This window comes from Monodon monoceros, unplaced genomic scaffold (genome assembly GCF_005190385.1).
Source record: "Monodon monoceros isolate NGI ecotype Baffin Bay Population unplaced genomic scaffold, NGI_Narwhal_1 Super_Scaffold_1, whole genome shotgun sequence".
Lineage (NCBI taxonomy): Eukaryota > Metazoa > Chordata > Mammalia > Artiodactyla > Monodontidae > Monodon > Monodon monoceros.
In genome coordinates this window covers 23,168,459-23,195,160 of record NW_021703765.1, presented here as the reverse complement: position 1 = coordinate 23,195,160, position 26,702 = coordinate 23,168,459, and the positions used below count along the sequence as shown (strand labels likewise).

At 40.2% G+C, this 26,702-nt stretch overlaps 2 protein-coding genes and 4 non-coding genes across 8 annotated transcripts; all 6 read right to left on the bottom strand.

The window, feature by feature from the left end:
* Nucleotides 1-2,854: 2,854 nt before the first annotated feature.
* CUNH18orf32 (chromosome unknown C18orf32 homolog) lies at nucleotides 2,855-6,924 on the bottom strand. 2 transcript variants are annotated; one of them, XM_029231171.1, is made up of 3 exons: nucleotides 6,754-6,924; nucleotides 4,179-4,369; nucleotides 2,855-3,577 (listed from the first exon to the last, which is right to left on the bottom strand). In XM_029231171.1, exons 2-3 carry the CDS (start codon nucleotides 4,341-4,343, stop codon nucleotides 3,512-3,514), a joined length of 231 nt encoding a protein of 76 aa, XP_029087004.1. In that variant the 5' UTR covers nucleotides 4,344-4,369; nucleotides 6,754-6,924; the 3' UTR covers nucleotides 2,855-3,511. The 2 variants fall into 2 exon arrangements, with proteins under 2 accessions (XP_029087004.1, XP_029087013.1); XM_029231180.1 differs by having other exon boundaries at nucleotides 4,179-4,366; nucleotides 6,754-6,919.
* Nucleotides 6,925-7,952: 1,028 nt separating this feature from the next.
* Nucleotides 7,953-11,831, bottom strand: LOC114899951 (60S ribosomal protein L17). Of its 2 annotated transcripts, XM_029231150.1 has the most exons (7): nucleotides 11,791-11,831; nucleotides 10,918-10,970; nucleotides 10,787-10,827; nucleotides 10,120-10,254; nucleotides 9,765-9,863; nucleotides 8,695-8,886; nucleotides 7,971-8,035 (listed from the first exon to the last, which is right to left on the bottom strand). In XM_029231150.1, exons 2-7 carry the CDS (start codon nucleotides 10,955-10,957, stop codon nucleotides 7,988-7,990), a joined length of 555 nt encoding a protein of 184 aa, XP_029086983.1. In that variant the 5' UTR covers nucleotides 10,958-10,970; nucleotides 11,791-11,831; the 3' UTR covers nucleotides 7,971-7,987. The 2 variants fall into 2 exon arrangements, with proteins under 2 accessions (XP_029086992.1, XP_029086983.1); XM_029231159.1 differs by lacking the exon at nucleotides 9,765-9,863 and having other exon boundaries at nucleotides 7,953-8,035.
* LOC114902451 lies at nucleotides 8,582-8,645 on the bottom strand. The gene has a single exon (XR_003795505.1). It is a non-coding gene; the product is annotated as a small nucleolar RNA SNORD58 (small nucleolar RNA).
* Nucleotides 9,955-10,019, bottom strand: LOC114902436. Its single transcript, XR_003795503.1, has one exon. It is a non-coding gene; the product is annotated as a small nucleolar RNA SNORD58 (small nucleolar RNA).
* On the bottom strand, nucleotides 10,642-10,706 carry LOC114902459. The gene has a single exon (XR_003795506.1). It is a non-coding gene; the product is annotated as a small nucleolar RNA SNORD58 (small nucleolar RNA).
* LOC114902463 lies at nucleotides 11,047-11,112 on the bottom strand. Its single transcript, XR_003795507.1, has one exon. It is a non-coding gene; the product is annotated as a small nucleolar RNA SNORD58 (small nucleolar RNA).
* Nucleotides 11,832-26,702: the final 14,871 nt, after the last annotated feature.

The following is a 26,702-nucleotide window of genomic DNA, read 5'->3' as shown; positions in this document are numbered from 1 at the left end:
AAAAGCTGGTACTTTGAGAAGATAAACAAAATTGATAAACCATTAGCCAGACTCATCAAGAGGGAGAGGACTCAAATCAATAAAACTAGAAATGAAAAAGGAGAAGTTACAACAGACACCGCAGAAATACAAAGCATCCTAAGAGACTACTATAAGCAACTCTATGCCAATAAAATGGACAACCTGGAAGAAATGGACAAATTCTTAGAAAGGTATAATCTTCCAAGACTGAACCAGAAAGAAATAGAAAATATGAACAGACCAATCACAAGCAATGAAATTGAAACTGTGATTAAAAATCTCCCAACAAACAAAAGTCCAGGACCACACGGCTTCACAGGTGAATTCTTTCAAACATTTAGAGAAGAGCTAACAGCCACCCTTTTCACACTCTTCCAAAAAATTGCAGAGGAAGGAACACTCCCAAACTCATTCTATGAGGCCACCATCACCCTGACACCAAAACCAGACAAAGATACTACAAAAAAAGAAAATTAAAGACCAATATCACTGATGAATATAGATGCGAAAATCCTCAACAAAATACTAGCAAACAGAATCCAACAACACATTAAAAGGATCATACACCATGATCAAGTGGGATTTATCCCAGGGATGCAAGGATTCTTCAATATACACAATCAATGTGATATACCATATTAACAAATTGAAGAATAAAAACCATATGATCATCTCAAGAGATGCAGAAAAAGCTTTTGACAAAAAAAAAAGAAAGAAAAATATGGAGAAAATTGTGAATTTCTCACGAAAATAAATATATCTTTTATAAACGTATTCACAGTAATGGGCTACTATTATCCTTTATTCCCATGTTCCTCTTCACTCTTTTGCTGTCAAAATGTCTTCTTTTATGAAATAATGGTGATAATAAGTCACAGCCTTTTAATATATTCCCGCTTGGCAAAATAAAAAGTTGGTAACGGTGTAGCAGCCCCCTCAACTTTTTTAAAAATATTTTTTTACTAGTATGTGAAAATACAAGATTGGGAACCAGTGCTCTAGTGGGAGACTGCTAGAAGCAGAAAAGGCATTAGAAGACCAGTGATTCTCAGGAAGGTAGGTTTAAATGAACTGGAGTGATCTGGGGGATCACTTTTCAAAATTATCCATCTCAACTTTTTAAGAGTACTGAATTAGAAAAACTGGTATGCTACAGGAAAAATGAAGGAGTAAACCAACAGAGGAAGATATGGGATCCAGGGAACAAGAGATCCAACACAGGAGTGGTGAAGAAAAGTCCCAAGGACTGCCACTATGCCTCGGGCCTGGGCAACAACTAGTCAATAGGGGAAGTGTACGGGGAGAAAAAGGTAATGAGTAACTGCAGGCAAGCGATGCTCTAAGTGAAGGGAAACTCAATCGCCCTACACGCACAATCTATGCAGTGAGCAGTAGTCACCTGCTCATCCTATCAGTGTCCAGCAAGAAGCAGATGGTACGCTCAAGATAAAGCAGTGACCCAAAGCCAGTAGTAACAGATGCCATCAACCCTAGGCCCAAAAAGACAAGGAAAGGGAGACATTAGTGGAAACTGAAAGGGGTCATGTGGAGTTGGTCACCATGAGGTACAGTGACTTCTGGCTGAGGAACACATCTGACCTGAAGAGACCTCGAAGGGAAGGAGCCAAGGGAATAAATACCCTGACCTCACTCTTTCCTTCCCTCCCTCCCATCTCCTGCTGCAGATACCACTGGCCAAACCAACAGATCCCAGAGGTCATAGGAAGCCTGTTGATGTAGTCCATACAGCTTTCTTGAGCAGGAGAGTAGGGTGAGGGAGCAGAGATTTGGAGGGGCAAATGGAAAACATCTGGAGTATGCATAATGATATACACACTGATCAATGACTTAACCAAAATTTACAAAAACATTATCTGGACGATGTGTGGGAGAAGCAGAGGGACTACAGTGTAAAACAGCTGTATCTCAACCATGGCAGGAAGTCAATAATGTTTAAAGTTGATAGCTCCAAAAACTGCAGTATACATGTATCACTTAAAATATGAAGATAAGTGCTAAACAAAAGCAACAGCTAAATGAGTAAAGCCCTTGGGGACTATGGGAGTAAGGACATTATAGACCTTATTTGATTTTTAAAAAATGATATATTTTAAGAAAGTTGCTAGAAGGCTATACAAAAAGCTAATAGTGGTTACATCTGTGGAGCTAGAACAAAGGAATGAGAGTAGAGAAAGAACATTAACTTTTCATTTAACCTGCCCTTGCATTGTTCTACTATGAACATCTGCTATTTTCATAATATAGTTTTTAATACCTTAAAAAACAAACTAATCAACTGGATTTAGTTGCTAATGAGAATTTATCTTATCCCTCAGGTAGGCTGGGGCAGAAAAGATGAAACACATTTATATCAAAGGAAGTCCAAGGTGGATCAATGACTTGACCAGACACAGCTTAACAGAGCCTCAGTTAGGACCCAGGACTTCCCTGGGGACCCAAGGCGGGGAGTCCTTTGTAACTTCTCCTTGCTTCAGTGAAAATAAATATTCTATGAAGATATGTCTCATCGTCTTGGAATATTTATAGATCCTTACACTAAAATGAAGAGGCCTGGGGATGAAAGATCATGTGGAGAGGCCCAGACCAGCAAATAACTGTGCAGTCACGTCACTGTTGCTGAAAACCATGAATTTTGGTGTCTTATTATGGAACAAAATAACTGATACAATCTAAACTTTAAAAAAAAAAGAAGAAAAAAAATATCGCTGCCCCCATAACTATCCGGATGCCATCACATTATTACAATCCTGACTTCTGATGTGGTTAAAAAATCTTACTTTTAAGTATTTATATTTTAAAAGAAAAAAGAACAACAAGCTAAACTGAATATTTAATACATCTGTAGGAATAGAAGGAATGCGACAAGAATTAGAATTTTATAATATACATTAGCCATTTACGTAAAAGATGTTCCATTTTTCAGAGAGGTTACCCCATTTCCCTGTCTTTCCTATCTTCCTCAGAGCAATAAACAGTAATTACTACTCTCATAGATAAGCTGCTCCACTGAGTGAGACAGTAATTACATCTTTATGTTTCAAGTCATTATCATCTCCAAAAACTACCTTTCAATTCACTGCACAGTCTCACTGCACTCTTTCACAGTAAAATTATACTCCTCAAATTTGAAGAGCCTGAATAAAAGCTAGAGGCCCAAGGATTTTTAGGGACTGATTTAGTAACAGTGTCTACTGGCACGAACCTTTTCTTTATTCATATTTTTTAAAATGCAATAAAAGAAATGAAAGCTACTTTAATGAAAAAGGAACTCAGGAATGAGGTCATTAAATATAACTAGCTACATTTGAAATACAAATACCAGGTATTTCCTGATTAGTGTCAGGTAAATATCTAAACTATCTAACCCAAATTCTGGTTTCAGGGAAAAAGATCAGAGACAAGTACAAAGAAGGTGCTTCATACTATCAGATCCATTTTTAAAACAATGAGATCCTTTGGGACCATCACATTAGTCTTTCTTTTTATCCGAGATTTCTGTTGGTCCTCTTGTTGGTAATCCATTTATGTCTGCACCCTAAAATGAAAAACCACTTTAGATATTATTACAACAAACAGACATACATTTTAAGACATATTCTCTTTAAAAACAGACAATAACTTCAGAATGAAAAAACTACTTCTAGAAATGTGCAGGATGGCTAAATTTGTGCAATTGAACACAAAGTTGTATTTAACAATCACCAACACTAAAGACAACAGAGTTGTCTAAACACTCATTTAAAAAAATAACTCCATTTTGTTAAAAAAAAAAAACAACTCTGATCCTACCAATTAAATCTCTTATCAAAGTTATCAGTCAGTGAAACTTGGCTTATTTTAGAACCATCTCTTGTTATTTATTAACTATTTACCATTACTCTTACCACTCAGGAAATACTGGTTATTATCTCGGCCATAAAGCAAGAAGCAAATGCATCAACCAGAGGACTAGTTTAGAACCTTAGTTTAAAGCAAACGTTAATTACAAATAAAAGTCCAAAACCCCTATTTTAAAAAAGAAGGGAATTTAGACACATTAATGAAGCTTCTGGTTGGAAGAACTTGCCTTTCCAAAAGCCAAGTATTTCATCCTGCATCCCCACGCCCCCTTATTCAAGGCATTTTAATGTTCTTACCTTACAGTCTATTTTGCCTTTGTTTTTATCATTGGATTCTTGTATAGCTTTCCTAGGCCACACACGACTAACAAAGGGGGAAATCAGAGGGTATATATATGGTTCCAGGAACTTTTTGTAGACCCAGAGCAGAACTGGAATGACAATGCAGGGAATGCACACCATTGTCCCAGGCTTGAGATCCTGAACTGCTGATAAACAAGAAGAAAGAACAAATTAGATCATCATAGAGTAATGACTGAAGGAATTTACCTAGATTAAGATATATGAAAAGACTATTTCTACACTGAAGGAAAAACTTAAATCACACTACAGGTATTAGCTTAAAGCAAGTCTATTAAATAAAAATGCTGCTATCTACAAGGTAAAAGAATAACAGGTGGTAGACCTGAAAATAATAGTGAGGTGCCTGCCTCCAAACCTCTCCAATCACTGCTCCACAACCATAGATTTGATGATAAAGGAATGACACCATCATTTGCGGGGTGCTAGGCAGTTAAGCCCTTTACATGTATCAACTCATTTAATCTTCAAAACACCCAGTGAGGTTGGGTACCCTGGCATTTCCATTTACGGATAAAGAAAAGGAGGCACAAAAACATTAAGGAATTTGGTAATTTTGACATACGCCAGTTTAGTGTGAATTAACTCCCAGGGCCTAATCATCTCCAGGGACTGAACAATGCTAAGGGCAAATCTTGTAATATGGAACTCAGTAAGATATCACTCTGGAAGACCTCTAGGCTGCATACTGGCTGGCCTTTCCCAGCCAACAACTCTCCCTTGACAGATTTGCTTTTTCTTTTTAATGGCAATAAAGGGGTATTGAGTAATAAAAGTTTTATTTAGTATTATTGGTATAAGTCAATTGTCCATTTCCAAAAATTAACACCTAAATTTCCTTGATAATTAGAAGTCAACTCGGAATTTCTCAAGATCAGCAATTTCTTGAAAAAGAGCCAATACTACTTCCATAACACACAATTAAACCGAAGACCTCTTAAATTTACAAGAATTTTTAATCCCTTAGCAAAGGCTTTAAAAACTAAGAAACTTCTGAACAGTGCATAAGGCTAATAATTCAGCATGTTAAACTTATTTTCAAAATATTGTAAGCTAAGTAGTATTTAGTGGTAAATGAGTAAGTACTGCTACGCTCAGGCAATTTAAAATGATTCACAACACAAGTGAAGAGTGGTATACATAATCCAATCTGAATATGGCTTTGAAATGAATTACAAGAGCTGTAAACAAATAAAAATGTAAATGTGTATCAGGGAATGACCAACTCTTTTATAAGGGATTCATAACTGGAGTCTTTAAAACAGTCCCCTAGACAAATTAAAATAATTTTAGAATTTGCCAAAATATTTTGTTCCAAAATTTTAAAGAATCAATCAAAATAAGCCAAACGAGCAAGAGTCTTTTTCAGCATTTTTCAAGAAATCATAATTTTTGGCTACTAGACATTTAGAATCTGATCTGAAAAGACTTCTTACTGGTTTAGGTACCATAGCATGATAATCAAACAGGATGGCTGGCAGCTGCCTGGATTTGAGCCCTGCTTTCACCATTTTCTAGATAGCGTTCCTGGGCAAATTATTTAACCAGACGGTGCCTTAATTCTCCCATGCGTAAAAAGAGGACAATAATAGTACCGATCTCACAGGGATGTAGTGTGGATGAGATACATTAGTAGGAATACAAAGCTCAGAACAGTGTCTGCATATATTAAGTACTACGTAAATGTTGCTACCATAAGAAAAAAACAAAACAAATCCCAAACACATCCAAAAGTTGTAACCTGTCCAAAGTCCACACTGCAGGTATCAAGTAACTAGAACTGGCTAAAACCAGAATTCCTAATTCTGGTTTCCTAGCTCAGTGCTCTTGCATTTTCTCTCCCCCAAACACGATCATCATGTTATTCCCCTTTCTACCAAACTTTCAAATGCAACTAAAACCCTTCAAAACAACTGGCAATGCTACCGAGCACCAAGCTAGTACGATGACAGGCAATCCCTCCATCATGAAGATTCAGGTTTTTACCTACTTGAAATTGTGCTTTAAATGAATTCTCAAGAACAATTAGTACTAATTACTTTTGTTATAATTATGGCTTAGAAAGGTCTAGAAGGTGACTATGATAAATTGATAAAATCATGATTTTATTTACTCTCTCCAAGCCAATTCTCGAATATACAACACAGCGAGAAAGATGGATTGAAACGTGGAGGAGAGGAATTTCTTGCATTCGACTTAGTCCAATACAACGGAACAGAAAAAGGCGGAGGCTCTATGAGAACAAGAGCAGCTGTGGCGGGGGTACGCCACTTCCTCTAAGCGACCAGTCGGCGGATCACTTCACTGGAGACAAAAGAGACCGGGAGAGGCTAAGTCAAAGGCAAGGACTGAAAGACAGGGGAGAGTACGAGCGAATGGTGGCGACGACGATAAAAAGTGATACCGACAATGCAGGCCAGAGAGCGGATCCTGAAGCAAAGAGAGGCGTACGGAGGAAGGAAGGGGTGGAGACCGACGCAGGGGTAGGCACAGGGCAGGGGCGCTGGTGTACCTTGAGGGCAGGAGAACCGCGAAGCCCCGGCCGCAGCCCGGACCCACCCAGCCCCGTTCACCCGCGGCCACCAAGCCCCAGTGACGGTGTCCAGAGTTCCGGAGGGAGGGTCGCGGGGTGACGTGCCGCAGCCAACCCAATGGGCACCGCAAGAGGGACCGACAAAGGGGCGCCTGCGTCAGCCTGATGACGCACCCGACGTAACGGTGACGCCCTGCGGGGACGGCGGCAGCTTCCGGCGCAGCCCCGGCAATCAGCTCAGAGCTTGCGGGCGAGGCGGAAGCGCTGTGCTCCCCAGTTGCCCTGTCACTGGAACAAGATTTACGACGCGGACCAGGAGAGGATAAGCGCTTGTACCGGTGACTCACCAACAGGGAAGCTTGCGGTGATGGCTAGGATGTTTTCGAACGCAGTTGAGGCTAAGCTACTCACCCTGCTACAAGGGTCTTAAATTCAAGAGCAGGGGAAATTAACATCGTCAGCTTTGAGCGGGTATTTTTACAAGAAATGGGTATACAACTTTCCTCCCACTAGGACAGCTATAATCAGCGAAATCTAAGCGACGAAGAAACTCGAACCACTGCTGGTCGCACTGTAAACGGCTGCTTTAGGAGTCCTGCAGTTCCTCCAATGTTCATTAAAATTACCATATGACCCTGGAATTCCACTCTTGGTATACACCCAAGTGAAAGGATAATATGCCCACACAGGAACTTTTATAGTTCACAGCAACACTAACAGTAGCTAAAAGAAAAAAAGCCCCAAATGATATAACAACCCTGAAAAAATCATGCTAAGTCAAAGCCAGTGAGGAAGGTCACACTGTGATTTCATTTATATGAATTGTCCAGAATAGGCAAATCTACAGTCAGAAATAGGCAAGTAGTCACCCAGCACCGGATTGGGGGGAGGTGACAGCCAACCACTACCAAGGTTCCTCTTTGGGATCATGAAAAACTCTAAAATTCACTGTGCTGACGGATGCATAAATGAATATACTAAATGCTACTGAAGACTGTACAGTGTGTTAAATCTCAATAAAGTGGGTGGAAAAGAGATTCCGAAATTTCCCCATGTTCTAATTCCATTTTACGCAAAGCACCAAAAGATGCAAAACAGCATGTTTTATGAAAACTCATTTGATCCATTTTGTGATGACACTTGAAATAGATTTACTAATTAAGACAACCAACACTCTGCTTTTACTTTTATTTGCATTTATTTTTTGCAGCATTTATTCCCGGGCCATAAGTTTTTGTTTCTTCAATTTCTTCTGGGATATCTGGGGAAAAGAAAAAAGCACTATTAAGATTCCAGAAGATTGTATCTCAATGAAAGAGTAATCGGAAATTTCAACATAAAGGGAAAAACATGAAGAGTCCTTTGGCGTAGAGAAGTGGTATGGGGAGAAGGGCAGCCAGGAGGACATCACAGTAGTAAACAGGAGATAACCAAGACAGCAGCCAGGGTGCCCAGCTGGTAAGAACTAAGTGGCAGCAAGGATGGAGGATAATATTTAACGATAAAATCAACAGAAGACAAATCCATTAGGTGGATCACACCATTAGGTGTGAAGAATCACTCCCAAGTTTCAGGCTTAAACATCTAAATGTAATCATATACTGAAAACAAGCTTATTGGGGGGCGGGAGGAGAGCCCAGTTTTGGACATGTTGCATTTGAACTGGCTATGGACATCTAGGTGGGGACATAAACAGATAATCACATGGTTTTAACATACTGAACAATACAAAGTTACTATTCACTGTTAATCAAGAAACTAATGAGACCCATGAAAGCCAAAATAAAATGGTTAGAAGAGGTTGCTGGTTGCTCAGAATAGTCTCCTTTCATGGTTATTCCAAAGGTGTCCTAAGTTAGTCATCACAGCAACCACAAATCTAACATACCAAATAAACAGAGCAGAGACTAAGTAATTGACCTTTTTCTTCTGGGCAACCTCCTCTTCTGGTTTAGGAACAATCTGTTCTTTTTCAGTAAGGATCATCTCAATGTGGCACGGAGAGCTCATGTATGGGTTGATCCGACCATGAGCTCTGTAAGTCCTGCGCCGCATCTTGGGGGCTTTGTTCACCTGGATGTGCTCAATGACCAGAGAATCTACATCTAAGCCCTGGAACAAAATCAGGTAACATCTTTATCTTAATACCACAAACTGCATCATTCAAGTGCCTGCCTGAAAAAAAATAATTTGAAAGGCAATCCTCAGGACTTTAAATAGCATATTTGTTCAAGCAGTTTTTTTTAACCTTTATTCTAAGTGTCCTTCCTTAAATCTAACTACCAAAACTCCGTGCTAAATGCACCAAGTTTGTAAGTGGCATTCATAAAGGAGTGGAGTTACAGGATCTGGTAGCGTCTATGTCTATTTCTAAGCCTTGATGATAAACAGGATTTTGACAGCAAGGCTTAGCAGCTAGAAGGGCTAAAGCTGAACAGACCCACATTAATTCCAGTTCTGACCCAATTTTCAAAATGCAAAAGGGTAATGGATAATTCCTCAAATGGATAAACCTGTTTTGTTGACACAGGTTTTGTTCAGTTAAAACACAGTTGTTTTAACTTCTAACTGAAATTTAATGCCTCTCAACTATGAATGTAGGCAACAAACCACATTAATCATTACTACGGCAATCACAGTTCCTTTGGAATAGTACATATTTTATATTTAAAAATATCCTGTGAAGGGATTCACAAACCATAGTGTAAAAAAGGTCCATGGCACAAGAAAGTTTACAAACCCTTGGTAAAATACTCAAGGAAAAAAAAGCGTTTCTTTTACATGTACTGGGATTATAAGGGGGGAAATTCTAAAGACTTAAGCTTGAAGTAACTGCAGACCATGCTCCTGAAATGCTTTACAGACAAAAATTTTGGTCTGTTGGAAACTGGAGGTAGAGAAGACAATCAAGGAAATAAATCTGGACAACAGCAACTTTAACTGAATAACAATCCAAGTTACATGTATAAAGATATTTATGGTTTGGGTACCTTAAGTTCAGCATTACTCTCTGCATTTTTGAGCATGTGCAGTAAAAATTCAGCACTTTTTTTGGGCCACCGACCCTGCGTCCAGCCCCACTGTTTGGCCTAAAAAACAAACAAAACCAGAGAGCCCATTCGTCACTTCCCCCAATTTAAATCAATGTTACAAGATGAGTTTATTTTAACCAACACCAAGGTTGCTCAGAAAATGTTTTTTTTCATGGTTAATCCAAAGGTGTCCTAAGATTGTCATCACAGCAACCAGAAAGAGCCTGATTAAAGGCAGACCATGGCCATTCTTACTCCCTCAATCACCTTCTCTAACAGTTTGTCTTTTTAAATGACAACTATGAATTCTCACCTGGGCACACCTACCAACTCCACCATTGTAGCGACGGAATGGCACACACTGCTTCTTTAAAGTGACATCCTTCAGATACTTAGTGGCTTTTCGGATATGCATACCCTTAATGGCCTGTGCTGTTTCACGAGTGTTCTAAGTATAAATAATATAAGCTGTGAGTTAACCATATATTTTTTTTAAAATCACAAATTTTAAACATTAAATTCTAACATTTTCAACATGTCAACATTTATCAACAGCCAAAACCTTTCCATTATTAGGACGTGAGCTGATACAATGAAGAAAAAAAATCTGTGATTATGAGCCGAGGGAGGTTTGGTTTGAAGGTGGAAAAAAGTGAACCCTAAGCATGTTTATTCACTTTAATACGTTCTCCATCATCTTATGAACTACAATTACGTGTCCCATATCTTGATGTGCACACTAGGTTCTCAAGCAGTTCTCTGGTAGTTTTACCTAATTTCGCAAATCCTAAATCAAAGTACTCATTATATACTGATGATCACAGACCAAAAGGTGGCTGCTCAAAATCGATATATTTTCACAGTAAATCCAAAGGTGTCCTAAGAAATGCATCACCGCAGCTACCTTTTTAGAATGGTTAAAAAATACTCACTAGAACTCGTGAAACAACTCTTTTAGAGCATAACTATGATTCACATACCTTAAAGTGAACACGAAGATTTGAACCTCTCGACTTGCATGCTAAAAAATACCAAAAAGAAAAGTTTTGGTTAATTCTGGGCATCTTGTTGCCTCTTACTCCAAAATAAAAAATGTTTCGTGTTCACTTACATTTTGTGGGATTTTCTGGGTCAAGTGAATAGCGAACCATTTTTAGAGGTCACCTGGAAACGAGCAAGTTTAATTCTGTCAACATATTTACAGTAACTTACACGGTTTATGTACTAAACGCTGCCCGCAGCTGCTCAGAGAGTAGCTGTTTTCATGATTAATCCAAAGGTGTCCTAAGAAATGCCATCATCGCAGCCATCCTTCTATCCACTGTTTCTTCCCGTGTGCAACTACCAGTGACTACAGCAGTGCTGACACTAGACTAGTGACAAGGACATCATTCCTTTTACCCTCTGGAAGAGAACACAGCCTGTTTCAATCCAAGCCTGGATCCTTCAGACGAAAGTTAACTCGACCCACTACAACCCTCTACAGGCTCCCCCTACAGAAACCTCCTTTACTCACACAACTTCACACGTAATCCAGTCTTTTTTCCACACTTTCAATTACCCGCTTTAAGCGCCGCTGAACTCGAAACATTTAACGTTCAGCCACTGAATAAAAGCCTCGACCCTACTTGACTTTATTCCCACCCCCCCAAATTTCTCTCGATGCGGCCACAAATGCGCTGCGTTAGCAGCCACCACTCACCGCGAAGACACTGGGCCTCCGGAGTCGGGAACCACCACAGCCTGCCTGTACGCCCGGCCAACCACCTTCCCAACCATCGCGCCCCGCTGAGGCCTGAGAGCACCGGGGCGCCAAGCGGGGTACTCCGACACGTCTCCCCGCACAGAACGCCGCTCCCAGGGAGAAATCAGTAGCCGCGAGAGTCCTCCTCCCGAGGGTCTCGAAATCGGCACCGCCAAGGCCAGGATGGCAACGATAACCAGAGGATTCCCCACTCGGAAGACTCGCCAAAGAAACACTCACCTCAGGCCGCTGACCGGAAAAGGAAGAGCGGTGGTTCATGGGAGAATTCATGAGAACTCGACATCTCGCGAGATTCCCAGCCAAAGGAACGAGATTTGAAGAGGTGGGGGAGGGCGGAGGAGAAAGGGAGTGTGGAATATGTTTGACAAGATCTGAAAACGAATTGCCCCCTTAGGAACCGTCTCAAAATTCTTCTTTTTTGTTTCCAGAAATAAAGTTATGGATTCTAAATATCAATCAATTAAAAACAGGTTTGTTCAGAAACAGACTCAGAGACTTAGAGAACGAACTTATGGTTACCAGGGAGAAAGGTGCGGGGTGGGGGGGAAGGATAGTTAGGGAGTTTGGGATTGACATGTACACACTGCTCTATTTAAAATGGATAACCACGACTTCCCTGGTGGCACAGTGGTTAAGACTCCACGCTCCCAATGCCGGCGGCCCGGGTTCGATCCCTGGTTGGGGAGCTGGATCCCCCATGCTTGCCGCAACTAAGAAGTCCACATGCTACTGTGAAGATCCCACATGCCGCAACTAAGACCCCGCTCAACCAAAATAAAATAAATATTGAAAAAAAAAAGGGATAACCAACAAGGACCTACTTACTGTATAGCACAGGGGGCTCTGCTCGATATTATGTAGCAACCTAAATGGGAAAAGAACTTGAAAAAGAATAGATACATGTATATGTATAACTGAATCACTTTGCTGTACACGTGAAACTGACACAACATTGTTAATCAGCTATATTCCAATATAAAATAAAAAGTTTTAAAGAAAAGGTTTGTAGTTCTAGGACAAGACCACCTATTATTAGGTATAGACAAGACATTTATTCATCAACATTTGTTAGGTTTGGTTATGTGATTATATGAAAATGATTTGTAAAGGGACAATTAGGAAGATGCAAAGGATGGGATGTAATTATGCTAATCAGAAAATTCTCAGTTTAAGACCATCACCCAATCAATTGTAAAGCAACCCTTGTGAAGGATGGAATATCAGAAGGGTCTTGTTCAAGAATGGGGTCTGGTTTCCCCACTGCAACTTGTAGATCTTCATATGGGAAAGGATATCTGTTCCTTGAAAACAAAAATGCCAAGGGACATTTTCTTCCTCGCCAAGGTCATCTGTCTGGTTATTCCTTTACAGTCACTAGTGGTGTGACTGCTGTTAGATTTAGGTCTTCCTTTTACGGCCTCTGGGATTTTCCCAGAAAACTTAAATGAACTCTTTAAATTGTATTTGATATACATATATTTCCTTCAATCTGTTTTTAATTCTTTATTTTAATTTTATTATATGTATTGTGCAGAAATTTTAATTATTAAAACAATAGTGTACTGCAGACAGGGGTAATCCTTAGCAATCAATTGATTTGTTCATTCATCCATTCAGTGAATATTCATCAAACACTTATGTGCCTGCCGTTGTGCTAGATGCTATGCTCTAAGAGGTACTAGGAGAGTCTCAGCCATCAAGGAACCCACAGTCTCAGAATGAGGGTAAGGACAGAGAGATAGGGAACTAGGAGGTGAATAGCCAATTAGAATACAGTGTGAACTTGCTAAAGTAGGGTGAGCACTTAGAGTAGGAAAGCCTCCCCTGAGCAGATGACATGGCGGCTGCACCATGAATGACCAGGAGGAGCTAGCTGGCCATGGCAATCAGAAAGAGAAAAATAACTATTATTACCAGCAAGAAAATTCTGCTATGGGAACTGCAATTGTTTGGATTCTTTTTGGGTGTGGGTGGGGCGAGGTAAGGTGGAGTGGCAAACCTGATCTGGAAGGAACCTATTTGTCTGCCAAGGAGTTTGAAGTTTACCTTAAGGTCAATGAGGGACTTTTCAAAGTGTTTAGACCCTTGGGGGATAGGTGAGGCGACTTGATCAGATTCACTTTTGAAAAAATCACTCCACAGGGAGACATTTGGGATGCCTCAGGGGCAAGACCAGAGGCTGGCAAAAGATGGTGGTGGCTTGAACTGATCAGGTTCAGTTTAATATTTTTCAAAGAGAATGGAGAGTGGTGGATGAATTCAAGAGATTTTGGTAAAACTCACATGATTTCCTGATTGTAAGCTGTAAAAGTTGGTACTTTTGTACCTTGCCTGGAATCAACTTCTTCCAAACTCCTGTGAATGTTCTTAATGGCAACTAGAATGGTGAATCCTTTACAGAAGGTTTTCAATTGGCTTTGCCCAGATCATCAGAGGAATCACTATCTATGGCAGCTATAGCCTTACGAAATGTATTTCTCAAATGATGAGACTTCAAAGCCAAAATTACCCCTTGATCCACGGGCTGCAGAATGGATGTTGTGTTAGCAGGCATGAAAACAACATCAATTTTCTTGTACATTTTCATCAGAGCTCTTGGGTGACCAGGTACATTGCCAATGAGCAGTAATATTTCAAAAGAAATCTTTTTTTCTGAGCAGTATGTCTCAACAGTGGGCTTAAAATACTCAGTAAACCATGTTGTAAACAGATGTGCTGTCATCCAGGCTTTGTTGTTCCATTTATAGAGCACAGGCTGAGTAGATGTAGCATAATTCCTAAGGGTCCTAGGATTTTCGGAATGGCAAATGAACACTGGCTTAACTTCATATCACCAGCTCCATTAGCCCCTAACAAGTGTCATTCTGTCCTTTGAAGCTTTGAAGCCGGGCATTGACTTCTCCTCTCTAGCTATGAAAGTCCAAGATGACATCTACTTCCAATAGAAGCCTGTTTCATCTACCCTGAAAGTCTGTTGTTTAGTATAGCCACATTCATTAGTTATCTTAGCTAGATCCTCTGGATAACTTTTCTTCTGCTTCCTCACCTCTCTCAGCCTTCACAGAATTGGAGAGAGTTAGAGCTTTGTTCTGGATTAAGTTTTGACTTATGTGATATTGTGGCTGGTTTGATCTTCTGTCAACTATCCAGAGCACTGAAACTTTCTCCATACCAGCAATAAGACTGTTTCACTTTCTTATTATTGTGTGTTTACTGGGTAGCACTTCTAATTTCCTTCAAGAACCTGCGCCGCAACCCCCCTCCACCCCATAACTCGGCCAACTGCTTGAGGCAAGAGGCTTAGCTTTTGACTTGTCTTGGTTTTCGGCATACTTTCCTCACAAAGCTTCATCATTTCTAGCTTTTGATTTAAAGTGAGGAATGTGTGACTCTTCCTTTCACTTGAATACTTAGAGGACTTTGCTATTTTTTTAATTAAAATTTTTTTTATTTTTTAATTTTTGCCTGCGCCTTGCAGCTCGTGGGATCTTAGTTCCCCAGCGAGGAATTGAACCTGTGCCCTTGGCAGTGAAAGCGTGGCATCCTAACCACTGGACCATCAGGGAATTCCCTGGAGGCCTTTGTTATTAGTTGGCCTCATCTCAATATTGTTGTGTCTCAGGAAATAGAGAGGTCCCAGAAGAGGGAGAGAGGTGGGAGAATGGCTGGGCAGTGGAGCCGTCAGAGCCCACACATTTATTGATTAATTTTGCTGTCTTATATGGGCGTAGCTCATGGCACCCCAAAATAATTACAATAGTAACATTGAGGAGCACAGATCACCATAACACATATAATAATCACGAAAAAGTTGGAATTATTGCCAGAATTACCAAAACGAGACACAAAGTGAGCAAATGCTATTGGAAAAATGGCGCTGATAGGCCTGCTCCAGGCACGGTTGCCACAAACCTTCAATTTGTAAAAACCTTAAAATCTGGGAAGGGCAATAAAGTGAAGCGCAATTAAACAGGTATGTCTGTATAACAAAGGAAAACTAGCTTTATGAATGACACCTCCCAGAGGTATTGTGTATTGGATTGAATGGAGTAACATGAATAGCTAAAGGAAGTATTTCATTCATAAGCAGGTGGGGCGGTGTTTCTGAGGAGCAGTAGAGTTTGGAGATGGGCCAGAAGAGGATCCTTCCTGCCAACCTCAGAGGACACCACAGTCTGGAGCAGAATAATGCCATTTGAGCAGTGGCAGGATACCCCTAATCCTCTCAGAGAACAGGAGGTTGGCACGGGCCACTTCAGGGGGGCTGGTCAGTGTACACGGGTCCTGACTTGGTACTTGGAATTTGTTTTAATTGTCACAGAAAACCACTGAAGGGCTTTCAGCAGGGAAGGGATGTGATAAGATTTATGCTTTAAATAAACGACTCTGAGAGCTCTGTGGAGAGTAGAGTGTGAAGGGCAATGGTGAGATCAAGGAGAGGGAGGCAGAGGTTCTCGCAAGAGCAAGGACGGCTCCCAGATTTTGGCCTGAGCTGCAGGAGGTACAAAATGCTGTGCCTGGCGGAGGAGCAAGGAATAATAAAGTAAGTATTCTATTTGGTCCGATTAAAAGCTTAAAGAAGTTTTAATTTATAAAATTTCAAAACACACAAAGGGAGAGGGAGAGCAATAGAGCGAGCCTGCATGTACTCACATTAAACTTCGATGGCTGGGCTTCTCTGGTGGCGCAGTGGTTGAGGGTCCGCCTGCCGATGCAGGGGACACGGGTTCGTGCCCCGGTCCAGGAGGATCCCACATGCCGCGGAGCGGCTGGGCCCGTGAGCCATGGCTCCTGAGCCTGCGTGTCCGGAGCCTGTGCTCCACAACGGGAGAGGCCACAACAGTGAGAAGCCCGTGTACCACAAAAAACAAACAAAAAAACTTCAATGGTAATCAATATTTTGTCTTTCTTGTTTTATGTATTTCTTCCTCCCTACCCAACTTTCACCACTTCCTCTCCCTTTTCTTACAGTATTTAAATCCCAAATATATTCTTTCATTTGTATGTACTTCAGTATGTATCTCTAGCGGTTAAGAATCTCCTTCCCCTCCCCTGCCCCTTCTCTTCCCCTTCCCTCCCCCTTCCTGCTTCGTCTCTCCTCTCCCCCGTCCTCTCTCCTTTTCCCCTTTTTCTCCTCCTTCTCCTTCTTCTTCATCTTCTTCCTCTTCTTATAACCATTATGCCATTATCATACCTAAAACAACAACAATAATTTCTTAATACACCTCATACCCTACTTTGTGATCAACTTCCTCTGTCTCAGAAAGGCTTTTACAGTTCGTTCAAATCAGGATCCATACAAGATCCAAATATTATGGTTGTGAGATATATCTCCCAAATCACTTTTAATCTATAACTATTTCTCTTTTTCATATTCTCTTTGTAATCCCCCCACTCTCCACCCCATTCCACTTACTTGTTGCAAAGACTAGATCACTTGCCTTATAGAATTTCCCACACTTTAGATTTTGGCTAATTACATCCTCATGGCATCATTGAACATTTTCCTCTGTCTTTCAATTTTCCTGGAATTATACCTTGAAGCTTGATCAGATTCCGTTCCATTTGGGGGGCAAGAAAACTTCATAAGTGGTACTATGTATTTACCATTACATCACATCAGGATAGACAAAATGTCATGATTGTCTCATTTTTACTGATATTAAGATGGGTAAGTGAGTTCAGGAGATGTCAGTCTGATCCCTTCATTAGAAAATCCCACATCAGCATTTTTAATTAATTAATTTTTGGCTGCGTTGGGTCTTTGTTGCTGCACGCAGGCTTTCTCTAGTTGCAGCGAGCAGGTGCTACTCTTCCTTGCGGTGCGCGGACTTCTTATTGTGGTGGTTTCGGTGGTTTCTCTTGTGGAGCACCGGCTCTAGGCGCGCGGGCTTCAGTAGTCGTGGCTCGCGGGCTCTAGAACTCTAGAGCGCAGGCTCAGTAGGTGTGGCGCGTGGGCTCAGTTGCTCTGCGGCATGTGGGATCTTCCTGAACCAGGGTTCGAACCTGTGTCCCCTGCATTGGCAGGCAGATTCTTAACCACTGTGCCGCCAGGGAAGTCCCCGGGAAGTCCCCCACATCAGCTCTTTACCTAATGGCTTTAGCAGCTCTTGAAATTCATTGCCTAGATGAATTATTTAATCAGATGTTAAAAAGTGGTGATTTTCCCCCCTAATTAGCTTTTTTTTTTTTTTTTGGCTGTGCCTCGCGGCTTGAGAGATCTTAGTAGTTCCCTGACAGGGAATGAACCCTGGTCTGGGCAGTGAAAGTGTGGAGTCCTAACCACTGGACTGCCAGAGAATCCCCATTAGCATTTTTTAATTGGACTTGTGTAAAAAAGAATTTTCCCTGTTCCCACTATTTGAAATATATTTCACACAGGAAAGGCAGGATAAAACTTAATTTTCCCCTTTATTTATTGACTTTTAGAAAATTGAGCTCGTTCCCAAAGCAACTACCAGAAACGGCTGATTTAGATTTTTACAAATCAGCTTTATTGAGGTATACTTTATATACAATAAAATTCCCCCAATTTTAAGCATACAATTTATTAAGTTTTGACAGATATACGTGGTCATATAACTACCACCACAATCATGATCTAGAACACTTCCATCACCTCTCAAAATTCCCTTATGTCTCTGTTAAAAAAAAAGGTAGTAGGCCCAAAATGGAGTCACTCGTGCTAAGTGACTCCCAGGTCAGCACACCAAAGCTTAGTCTGTAACCTAATTGTAGTTTCAGATTCTTCCAGGAGTGGAATATAAAATTCCAGTCTGGAATTTCCTGATTAACACTAGTGAGGTAATCTACATGATAGACCCCTGCCCTTCCCCCAATGGCAGGTGATCTTGCCTGAAATAATCCTTTCTTTTGTTTTTTACTTCCTTGTCCCACCCTCTCTGCCTTGAAAAACCTTCCATTTTGTACAGCTCCTCAGAGCACCTTTCTACTTCCTAGTTGGGATGCTGACAACTAATTAAATGATTTATTAAATGAATCACTTAATAAAGCCAATGAGCTCTTCAAATTTACTCGGTTAGGCTTTGTTTTTTAACATTTCTTTGGAACCAATCTCCTTCTCCCACCCATGGAACCTAACGGCTACTGCTCTACTTTCTGTCGCTGTAGTTTTGCCTTTTCCAGAATGCCATGTGAATCCTACAGTATGTAGTCTTTTATGTCTGGCTTCTCTCATTTAGCACAATGCTTTTGAGATTCATTTAGAATATTGCATGTGTCAGTAAGTCATTCCTTTATTGTTGAATAGAATTCCATTGTACAGCTATCTCACAATTTGTTTATCAGTTCAGCAGTAGATGGACATTTCTGTTGTTTCATGTTTTTGGCTCTGATGAATGAACCTGTTGTAAACTTTTGAGTACAGGTTTTTGTATGGACATATGTTTTCACTGGTCTTGGATAGTTACCTAGGAGTGGAATTGCCTGGTTACATGTTAAGTTTATCTTTTTTTTTTCCAAACACACAGACTTTTTTTTTTTTTTTTTTTTTGCGGTACGCGGGCCTCTCACTGGTGTGGCCTCTCCCGTTGCGGAGCACAGGCTCCGGACGCACAGGCTCAGCGGCCATGGCTCACGGGCCTAGCTGTTCCGCGGCACGTGGGATCTTCCCGGACCGGGGCACAAACCCGTGTCCCCCGCATCGGCAGGCAGATTCTCAACCACTGCGCCACCAGGGAAGCCCTATAAAGCAGGTTCTTATTAGTTATCCATTTTATACATATTAGTGTATACATGTCAATCCCAATCTCCCAATTCATCCCCTCCCCCCTGACACTTTCCCCCTTGGTGTCCATATGTTTGTTCTATACATCTGTGTCTCCATTTCTGCCCTGCAAACTGGTTCAACTGTACCATTTTTCTAGGTTCCACATATATACGTTAATATATGATATTTGTTTTTCTCTTTCTGACTTACTTCACTCTGTATGACACTCTCTAGATCCATCCATGTCTCTACAAATGACCCAATTTCGTTCCTTTTTATGGCTAAGATTCCACGGTATATATGGACCACATCTTTATCCATTCGTCTGTCGATGGGCATTTAGGTTGCTTCCATGTCCTGACTATTGTAAATAGGCTGCAATGAACAATGAGGTGCATGTGTCTTTTTGAATTATGGTTTTCTCTGGGTATATGCCCAGTAGTGGGATTGCTGGGTCATATGGTAAATCTATTTTTAGTTTTTTAAGGAACCTCCATACTGTTCTCCATAGTGGCTGTATCCATTTACATTCCCACCAACAGTGCAAGAGGGTTCCCTTTTCTCCACACCCTCTCCAGCATTTGTTGTTTGGAGATTTTCTGATGATGCCCATTCTGACTGGTGTGAGGTGATACCTCATTGTAGTTTTGATTTGCATTTCTCTAATAATTAGTGATGTTGAGCAGCTTTTCATGTGCCTCTTGGCCGTCTGTATGTCTTCTTTGGAGAAATGTATATTTAGGTCTTCTGCCCAGTTTTTGATTGGGTTTTTTTTTTTTTTAATATTGAGCTGCATGAGCTACCTGTATATTTTGGAGATTAATCCTTTGTCCGTTGCTTCGTCTGCAAATATTTTCTCCCATTCTGGGGGTTGTCTTTTTGTCTTGTTTGTAGTTTCCTTTGCTTTGTAAAAGCTTTTAAGTTTCATTAGGTTCCATTTGTTTATTTTTGGTTTTATTTCCATTACTCTAGGAGGTGGGTCAAAAAAGATCTTGCTGTGATTTATGTCAGAGTGTCCTTCCTATGTTCTCCTCTAAAGTTTTAGTGTCTGGTCTTACATTTAGGTCTCGAATCCATTTTGAGTTTATTTTTGTGTATGGTGTTAGGGAGTCTTCTAATTTCATCCTTTTACATGTAGCTGTCCAGTTTCCCAGCACCACTTATTGAAGAGACTGTCTTTTCTCCATTGTATATTCTTGCCTCCTTTGTCATAGATTAGTTGACCATAGGTGTGTGAGTTTATCCCTGGGCTTTCTATCCTGTTCCATTGATCCATATTTCTGTTTTTGTGCCAGTACCATATTTTACTGTAGCTTTGTATTATAGTCTGAGATCAGGGAGTCTGATTCCCCCAGCTCCGTTTTTTTCCCTCAGGACTGCTTTGGCTATTTGGGGTCTTTTGTGTCTCCATACAAATTTTAAGATTATTTTGTTCTAGTTCTGTAAAAAATGCCTCTGGTAATTTGATAGGGATTGCACTGAATCTGTAGATTGCTTTGGGTAGTACAGACATTTTCACAATATTGATCCTTCCAATCCAAGAACATGGTATATCTCTCCATCTGTTTGTATCATCTTTGATTTCTTTCATCAGTGTCTTATAGTTTTCTGAGTACAGGTCTTTTACCTCCTTAGGTAGGTTTATTCCTAGATATTTTATTCTTTTTGTTGCAATGGTAAATGGGACTGTTTCCTTAATTTCTCTTTCTGATTTTTGTTGTTAGTGTATAGGAATGCAAGAGATTTCTGTGCATTAATTTTGTATCCTGCAACTTTACCAAATTCATTGCTTAGCTCTAGTAGTTTTCTGGTGGCATCTTTAGGATTTTCTATGTATAGTATCATGTCATCAGCAAACAGTGACAGTTTTACTTCTTCTTTTCCAATTTGTATTCCTTTTATTTCTTTTTCTTCTCTGCTGTGGCTAGGACTTCCTAAACTATGTTGAATAATAGTGGTGAGAGTGGACTTCATGTCTTGTTCCCGATCTTAGAGGAAATGCTTTCAGTTTTCCACCATTGAGAATGATGTTGGCTGTGGTTTTGTCATATATGGCCTTTATTATGTTGAGGTAGGTTCCCTCTATGCTTGCTTTCTGGAGGGTTTTTTTCATAAATTGGTGTTGAATTTTGTCAAAAGCTTTTTCTGCATCTATTGAGACGATCATATGGTTTTTATTCTTCAGTTTGTTAATGTGGTGTATCACATTGATTGATTTGCGTATATTGAAGAATCCTTACATCCCTCCGATAAATCCCACTTGATCATGGTGTATGATCCTTTTAATGGGCTGCTGGATTCTGTTTGCTAGTATTCTGTTGAGGATTTTTGCATCTATATTCATCAGTGATATTAGTCTGTAATTTTCTTTTCTTGTAGTACCTTTGTCTGGTTTTGGTATTAGGGTGATGGTGACCCCATAGAATGAGTTTGAGAGTGTTCCTTCCTCTGCAATTTTTTGGAAGAGCTTGAGAGGGATGAGTGTTAGCTCTTCCCTAAATGTTTGAAAGAATTCACCTGTGAAGCCATCTGGTCCTGGACTTCTGTTTCTTGGTAGATTTTTAATCACAGTTTCAATTTCATTATTTGTGATTGGTCTGTTCATATTTTCTATTTATTCCTGGTTCAGTCTTGGAAGTTATACCTTTCTAAGAATTTGTCCATTTTTCCAGATTGTCCATTTTATTGGCACAGAGCTGCTTGCAGTAGTCTCTTATGATATTTTGTATTTCTGTGGTGTCTGTTGTAACTTCTCCTTTTTCATTTCTAATTTTATTGATTTGAGTCCTCTCCCTCTTTTTCTTGATGAGTCTGGCTAAAGGTTTGTCAATTTTGTTTATCTTCTCAAAGAACCAGCTTTTAGTTTTATTGATCTTTGCTATTGTTTTCTTTATTTCTACTTCATTTATTTCTGCTCTCATCTTTATGATTTCTTTCCTTCTACTAACTTTGGGTTTTGTTTATTCTTCTTTCTCTCGTTCCTTTAGGTGTAATGTTAAGTTGTTTATTTGAGATGTTTCTTGTTTCTTGAGGTAGGCTTGTATTGCTATAAACTTGCTGTTAGAACTGCTTTTGTTGCAACCCATACGTTTTGGATCGTCGTGTTTTCATTATAATTTGTCTCTAGGTATTTTTTGATTTCCTCTTTGATTTCTTCAGTGATCTCTTGGTTATTTAGTAATGTATTGTTTAGCCTCCATGTGTTTGTGTTTTTTACATTTTTTTCCCCTGTAATTGATTTCTAATTTCATAGCGTTGTGGTCGGAAAAGATGCTTGATATGATTTTAATTTTCTTAAATTCACTGACACTTGACTTGTGACTCAGTATGTGATCTATCCTGGAGAGTGTTCCATGTGCACTTGAGAAGAAAGTGTAATCTGCTGTTTGGGGATGGAATGTCCTACAAATATCAATTAAATCTATCTGGTCTTTTGTGTTATTTAAAGCTTCTGTTTCCTTATTAATTTTCTGTGTGGGTGATCTGTCCATTGGTGTAAGTGAGGTGTTAAAGTCCCCCACTATTATTGTGTTATTGTCGATTTCCTCTTTTATAGCTGGTAGCAGTTCCCTTATGTATTGAGGTGCTCGTATGTTGGGTGCATATATATTTATAATTGTTATATCTTCTTCTTGGATTGATCCCTTGATCATTATGTAGTGTCCTTCCTTGTCTCTTATAATATTCTTTATTTTAAAGTCTATCTTGTCTGATATGAGAATTCCCACTCCAGCTTTCTTTTGATTTCCATTTGCATGGAATATCTTTCTCCATCCCCTCACTTTCAGTCTGTAAGTGTACCTAGGTCTGAAGTGGGTCTCTTGTAGACAGCATATATATGAGCCTTGTTTTTGTATCCTTTCAGTGAGCCTGTGTCTTTTGATTGGAGCATTTAATCCATTCATGTTTAAGGTAATTATTGATATGTATGTTCCTATTACCATTTTCTTAATTATTTTGGGTTTGTTTTTGTAGGTCTTTTTCTTTTCTTGTGTTTCCCACCTAGAGAAGTTCATTTAGCATTTGTTGTAGAGCTGGTTTGGTGGTACTGAGTTCTCTTAGCTTTTGCTTGTCTGTAAAGCTTTCAACTTCTCTGTCGAATCTGAATGAGATCCTTGCCAGGTAGAGTAATATTTGTTGTAGGTTTCTCCCTTTCATCACTTTAAATATATCATGTCACTCCCTTCTGGCTTGTAGAGTTTCTGCTGAGAAATCAACTGTTAACCTTATGGGAGTTCCCTTGTATGTTATTTGTCATTTTTCCCTTTTTGCTTTCAATAATTTTTCTTTGTCTTTAATTTTTGTCAATTTGATTACTATGTGTCTTGGCTTGTGTCTCTTGGGTTTATCCTGCCCAGGACTCTGCTCTTCCTGGATTTGGGTGGCTATTTCCTTTCCCATGTTAGGGAGGTTTTTGACTATAATCTCTTCAAATATTTTCTTGGGTCATTTCTCTCTCTCTTCTCCTTCTGGGACCCCTATAATGTGAATGTTTTTGTGTTTAATGTTGTCCCAGAGGTCTCTTAGGCTACCTTCATTTCTTTTCATTCTTTTTTCTTTATTCTGTTCTGCATCAGTGAATTCCACCATTCTGTCTTCCAGGTCACTTATCCCTTCTTCTGCCTCCGTTATTCTGCTATTGATTCCTTCTAGTGTATTTTTCATTTCTGTTATTGTGTTGTTCATCTCCGTTTGTTCTTTAATTCTTCTAGGTGTTTGTTCTTTAATTCTTCTAGGTCTTTGTTAAACATTTCTTGCATCTTCTCTATCTTTGCCTCCGTTTTTTCCCGAGGTCCTGGATCATCTTCACTCTCATTATTTTAAATTGTTTTTCTGGAAGGTTGCCTACCTCCACTTCATTTAGTTATTTTTCTGGGGTTTTTTCTTGCTCCTTCATCTGGTACAAAGTCCTCTGCCTTTTCATTTTGTCTGTCTTTCTGTGAATGTGGTTTTCCTTCCACAGTCTGCAGAATTTGGTTCTTTTTGCTTCGGCTGTCTGCCCTCTGGTGGATGCGGCTGTCTCTATGTTTAACTTTTTAAGAAACTGACAAACTATTTTCCAGGGTGGCTGTACCTTTTGGCATTCTCACCAGCAATGTATGAGGATCCCAGTTTCTCCACATCTTTGCCCAAACTTGGTGTTGTCTGTATTTTTAATTATAGTCATTGTAATGGCTGTGTAGTAGTATCTTCATGTGGTTTTAATTTGTATTTCTGTAGAGTCTAATGATGTTGAACATCTTTTCATGTACCATACAACTCTCTGAAGTATCTGTTTAAATCTTTCAGCCATTTTATTTTATTTATTCATTTTCAAAATGTTCGTTTATTTATTTATTTGGCTGTGTCAGGTCTTAGTTGCAACAGCTGCGATGTTCATTGTGAAACCGTGCACCTCAGATTGGGACTTGAACTCACGTGCAGAGCTCGAATCTGGCCAAAACCCACAGCCTTACAACTGATATCACACACCTGGTTTCAGGAGTTAATGAAGCTCAAGTTCTTGATGTGTCATCACAGAAAGAGTTTAGTGAGAGACAAGGTGATAGGTAAGAAGTGGATTTATTTAGAGAGAAACACACTCCACAGATATAGTGTGGGCTATCTCAGAAAGCAAGAGCAGCCCCTAAGGTATGGGGTTGTCAGTTTTTATAGGGGTGCGTAATTTCATAGGCTGATGAATGGGAGGAGTATTCCAGCTATTTCAGGAAGGGGTGGGGATTTCCAGGAAGTGGGCCACTGCCCACATTTTGATCCTTATGGTCAGCCTTGGAACTGTCATGGCGTCTGTGGGTGTGTCATTTAGCTTATTGACGTGTTACAGTGAGAGTATACTGAGGCTCAAGGTCTAGTGGAAGTCGACTTGCCTGCCATCTTGGACCCATTTGGTTCTAATCAGTTTATATCATGTCCTCAGGCTATGTCATTCTTTCAAATGTTGTGCCCTGCCCCTTTCCTCCTGTTTCAATTGTGGCACATGGGGTCTTTGTTGTGGCGTCTAGGGCTTATCCAATCCCCCCCAGCGCCCACCCCCCACCCCCTCCCCGGCATGTGGGATCTTAGTTCCCTGACCGGGGATCAAACTCACATTCCCTACATTGGAAGGCAGATTCTTAACCGCTGGACCGCCACAGAAGTCCCCTTTTGGGCATTTTTCAATGGGTTGTTGTCTGATTATTGAGTTGTAAGGGTTATTTTTATATTCTGGATACAAGGTTTTTCTTTTTTTTTTTTTTTGGTTTGGCTGTGCTGTGTGGTTTGTGGGACCTTAGTTCCCCAGCCAGGGATCGAAACTGTGCCCACTGCCAGTGGAAGCCTGGTGTCCTAACCACTGGACTGCCTGGACTGCCAGGGAATTCCCTTGGATGCAAGTTCTTTATCAGCTTTGCAAATATTTTCTCCCAGGTTCTGACTTGTCTTTTATTTTCTTAATAATGTTTAATAAAGTGCAAAAGTTTTAAATTTGGGGAATTCCCTGGTGGTCCAGTGGTTAGGACCCCATGCTTCCACTACAGGGGGCACAGGTTCGATCCCTGGCTAGGGAATTACGATCCCACATGCCGCAGGGCATGGCCAAAAAAAAAAGTTTTAACTTTGGATGAAGTCCAATGTATTGATTCTTTCTTTTTTTTATGAATTGTGATTTTGGTATTGTATTTAAGAAATCTTTTCCCATCCCAAAGTAATGATTCTTTTCCTGTTTTTCTTCTAGAAGTTTTATATTTGTACTTCTTAAATTTACATTGATTTAGTTTTGGTAACTCAATTTTGTTTGAGGTGAGGGTCTAAATTCACCTTTTTAGGGACTTCCCTGGTGGCACAGTGGTTAAGAATCTGCCTGCCAGTGCAGGGGACATGAGTTCAATCTCTGGTCTGGGAAGATCCCACATGCTGTGGAGCAACTAAGCCAGTGCTCCACAACTACTGAGCCTGTGCTCTAGAGCCCACGAGCCACAACTACTGAAGCCCGCACGCCTAGAGCTCGTGCTCTGCAGCAAGAGAAACCATTGCAGTGAGAAGCCCACGCACTGCAACAAAGAGTAGCCCCTGCTCAATGCAACCAGAGAAAGCCCATGCACAGCAACGAAGACCCAGTGCAGCCAAAAATAAATAAATTAATTTTAAAAAATAAATAAATTCACCTTTTTACACATGGGTATCCAATTCCTAGCACCATTTGTTGAAAAAAAAATGTCTTTATTGACTTGCTTGTGGAGCAGATGCAGGTAGTTTGGTAGATATGGTGGGGGAGGTAATAGGAAGAAACATGTTTGAAGTTAAGCAGCACTTACTACGAGCCAGGCACAGTTCGAAGTATTTCTCGTAGGTTTTCTCATTGAGAAAATCCTGAGGGTCTTCTCACAGACCTTGTGAAGTAGGTGTCCTTAAACCATTCTCTTAA

Bases quoted from the DNA above. Each gene is read 5' to 3' on its own strand.
- CUNH18orf32 (XM_029231171.1), bottom strand. From the start codon at position 4,343: ATGGTGTGCATTCCCTGCATTGTCATTCCAGTTCTGCTCTGGGTCTAC. The intron at 3,578-4,178 runs GTAAGAACATTA...TTTTCATTTTAG, and splicing joins AAGGCAAAATAGACTGTAAG to GGTGCAGACATAAATGGATT.
- LOC114899951 (XM_029231150.1), bottom strand. From the start codon at position 10,957: ATGGTTCGCTATTCACTTGACCCAGAAAATCCCACAAAAT. The intron at 9,864-10,119 runs GTGAGAATTCAT...TTTGTTTTTTAG, and splicing joins GAGTTGGTAGGTGTGCCCAG to GCCAAACAGTGGGGCTGGAC. The intron at 8,887-9,764 runs GTACCCAAACCA...ATTTTGTTCCAG, and splicing joins AGAGTAATGCTGAACTTAAG to GGCTTAGATGTAGATTCTCT.